The 3,843-nt window shown below is 44.0% G+C and overlaps 1 protein-coding gene across 1 annotated transcript; it reads right to left on the reverse strand.

Annotated features, from left to right (window-relative positions):
• Positions 1–533: 533 nt before the first annotated feature.
• PEX26 (peroxisomal biogenesis factor 26) lies at positions 534–3,249 on the reverse strand (the record flags this gene model as incomplete). Its single annotated transcript, XM_010168339.2, is given in 5 exon segments — positions 534–637; positions 1,357–1,503; positions 2,315–2,628; positions 3,015–3,177; positions 3,180–3,249. Coding segments are annotated over 5 exon segments (798 nt in total), but the record flags the coding sequence as incomplete, so codon positions are not given.
• Between the last annotated feature and the right edge of the window lie 594 nt (positions 3,250–3,843).

The following is a 3,843-nucleotide window of genomic DNA, read 5'->3' on the forward strand; positions in this document are numbered from 1 at the left end:
GCTTGCCCTAAATCCCATGCTGCAGGAACTAGGCTTTTCAGATGTCTTCAGGCAAAACAGAATATTCCCCTAATTATTGGTACTTTGTCACCTTTTTACAGTCATGCCTCCAGAAATGCTATTTCATTTGTTCAGAGAACTGCTCATCATTTGCAAGGATGAAACCTTCTTCCACAGCTCATAACTGGCTACACAACCCTCACTCAAGAGCTACATCCAAAGCAAAGTGTTTGAAAAAAGAGGATTCTTATTCAGTTGTAGATGATGGAAGGAGAGGCTTTACCCCGGCGCTGGATGGAACAGTGCTGTAGAGCCAAGAAAAATGTCAGGAATACTTGGTGTGGTTCCAAAATTCATACACCACCACTCTCCATCTGAAGAAATGAAAGGTATCACCACGCAGGAATTCAAAGGTGGTCACCTCTATTAGGACATTGATTTCAGCAGTCCTTGGAAGAGCCTGATAACATCCTCAAGACAAGCCGATGCTTTTACAGCAGCAGAGGAAAAACACATTTTGTGACAGAATACACTTAGTCTTGAATTGGAGGCCTATGGATTGGAGAAAATACAGCTGCCCAAGCCTGTCGGAAGAGATGGACCAGTTTGTAAATGAATGGCAGTGACGTGGGAGAAGCTGCAGAACAAAACATAAAGCAAAAGAACCTTTCATTAGAAAAGTTAAAACATATTAAGAACTAATCCTAACTAGAGTTAATTGAAACCTAGTTGTCTTATTTCCTTCTGTTCAGTTCAGTACTTCAACCTTCACCCAGAGCACTGCTCCCATCCCTACAAGCCACCTTCAGTATTTTCCAAAGTACTCTCTGCAGAATAGCTACAGAGCACGGGCCATCCAGCAGAAGGGGAAACACCCATCCCCTCCATGCTGGAGCAACCTCTATGTCATGGGACCAGCCCATTCTTCAGTGACAGCAGCAGCCATCACTAGAGAAACTCCAGCATAAGCAGATCAAATGCATTACTCCCTTGCTGCCCTGGGCAACTCTCTGCTTTCCTGTCAGGCAATCACTCTTCCAGGAGACATTCACCTTGTAGCACCTCAAGTTGTCTAAGGCAGAGGCTGAGTCTAGGACAAGCCTGTACCTTGTCTGTTGCCAAGAGCTGAGGATGGAGTAACTGTTTTCAGAAAACTGGCTTTTGTAGAGATACATCTTTCTACACGGATTGCAACTGGAAACGTTAGAAACAAGCCTAACAGTAAGTTCCTAGTCACCCAGCTTCTGTGTCTCCCAAAGACAAAACATTTACACAGACCCAATCTATCAAAATCAACTATTTTCTTCTCTGTAACCCTAATGGAATTTAAAAAAATTAGCAATCTTAATACTGTACCTGGGTCTAATCTCACCACCACCAGGTAAAGCAGAAAAGTAGCCAAGAGCATCTTTTTGTAAGGAAGTAAATAGAAATGGCTTGACATGGACCTCAGCGCTCTACGTAGCAATGTCAACATGGTCAAGAGCTTTTGGGACAGAGCACCTAGAATTTAAGAACAGAAAGGCTGTTAGGGAAAAGTAAAGTAAAAAAAAGTAATCACATGGATATAGATAATAAGAAACTAAGATACTAAAGTAAGACTGTTTTTAGTTTGTGTGGGAGTTGGGTTGGATTTTTTTTTAATAACAGGGAACAGAGAAACAGTCCAATTTTGTAATACAATTCATTATACCTCTTTTTTTAGGCATCTACTTTAGTATAATATGATCTTATACTACAGTAGTGCCAACTTCTCTCCTGGGAGATAACATCAAGTGATTTACAGTTCTGGAGCAGAACTTTAAATGCCAGACATGCATCATTCTACATGGGCTCCACTGTAAGTGGAGATGAAGCAGAGAGTACACAGAGCTAACAAAATGTGTCCTTAATGGATAGCTAGGTAGTTTTTAGTTTCCTTTTTGTACCTTTTTTTAAAACAAAAACAAAACACCCTCCAAAACAAAAAAAACCATATTTATTCTGAAGTGCTTTTGAAGCTGGAAAATAATTCTCATCTCTTGACACTGGCAGAAACTTTTGCAATTGTCAGCAAATGGATGGCTAAGTCTTCCTTTTCCTGCTGTGATATACATCAGGACTTCCCCGTGGCTGTGATACACAACAGGACTTCCTCATGGCTGGTTTGTCATGACAGTATTCTTAATATATAGTTAACACTTGCTACCCTTTGTTAGTAAGGGACCAACTAACTTGAAATGAAATTATAAAAAAGGAGTACAAAGGAGAGGGAAAAAAAAGGAGTACAAAGGAGAGGGAAAAAAAAGGAGTACAAAGGAGAGGGAAAGCCCACCCAAAACACTTTCTGTTGCTTCATCTTGCTGCTCTTCAGCAGCCGAGCGCATCTCTTCCTGTTGAGTCCACTGACATCGTCTTTCACAAATGGTCCCGAGAAAAGCTAGCTGCTGCTCGCTGTCAAAAACATCACAGCCACGTACGAGCTCTTCTGCCCCCTCGAACCGGCCAAGCGGAAGCAACACGTGCAAGAGATAGAGCTCCAGCAACGAACCGTACTCGGGGAGGCTCTTATTGGTTTGATCTCTCAGCCAGCTACTGCCAACCTCCAGCATCACCTGGGGCTCTCTCACTTTGCTGTATAACAGGAAACTGAAGGACAAGAAAGAAATGTTGGAAAACACTTGACTCTTCGTAAAATTCGAGATCACTGACAGTTGCCGCCCACAAGCAGCGATCGCGAAGGCACCTATCATGGTCTACACTTAAAACAGAGAGAGATTTCTGAGGCAGACAATAGGTGCAGCCACTGATGTTACTTTCTGAGCATCACCCCTTTTGTATTTTATCACCATGAAGTAATCTGCTGGCCTGCAGGCATCCTCCAGCACACACAGGTTGAGAACAGGCCTGGTCCAGGTTCTGCTTTCATCCTCACACCACGCAACATGAAAATATCACACAACAGTCAAGCCTGGCCTGCTATTAAACCTAACACAAGCCCTGCATATATCTGACAGCCACAGACAGAAACTCACCACAGCTCCAGAACTTTTGGAGGCAGATGTTCAGGGACATGGTAATACTGTAGGACCCAAGACAGAACTTCTCTCCACCGGTTCATCTCAGCCAGTGCCTGAATCCCCACGACGCAAAGGGAGCACTTCACTTCTGCAGCAGAACTGGTAGTGAAGAGACACCTAAATAAGAGCTTCTGACAACCACATTTCCCCTTGCATCCCTTCCAGTGAGCTGCAGCCTAGCCCAGGTACTCTACAGTTCCCCAACAGCTGCTTTTATCAGGCATTGGAAGGGGTTGTCCAGGGCAGTGGTGGAGTCCCCATCCCTGGAGGGATTGAAGAGTCGTGTAGACACAGTGCTGAGGGACATGGGTTAGTCGGGGACTTGTCAGTGTTGGGTTCATGGTTGGACTCCATGATCTTAAAGGTCTTTTCCAATCTGGGCAATTCTGTATGATTCCCCTCCCTTCCCTCTCTTGCCCACCCCCAATAAAAAGGCAAATTCAATCCCCTGAGAGGATGCACTGATGCCTGTGTGTCTGGGAGGACGTGGAGAAGGCTCAGAGACACACCTCACATCCCTCAAACCCGCACAGATCCCCTCATGTAACACAACTCAATATAGACAGGCCATTATCAAACAGCAGCCAGAGCCGAGCCGGGTTTTAAACGGTTACTAACTCGCTTTTTTTATCAAGAAGCATCACTCTCCATTAATTTAGATAAGAAAAAGGTAAGAAAACCATGGCAAGGGCCGCTGCTGCTGTTGCCATTCATACAGATAATAGTTATATTCGAACCCAAGGGGTTCTCAGTCCCCCACCAAAAAAAAACCCAAACAAAAAAA

Source organism: Antrostomus carolinensis, unplaced genomic scaffold (genome assembly GCF_000700745.2).
Source record: "Antrostomus carolinensis isolate BGI_N321 unplaced genomic scaffold, ASM70074v2 scaffold50975, whole genome shotgun sequence".
Taxonomy (NCBI): domain Eukaryota; kingdom Metazoa; phylum Chordata; class Aves; order Caprimulgiformes; family Caprimulgidae; genus Antrostomus; species Antrostomus carolinensis.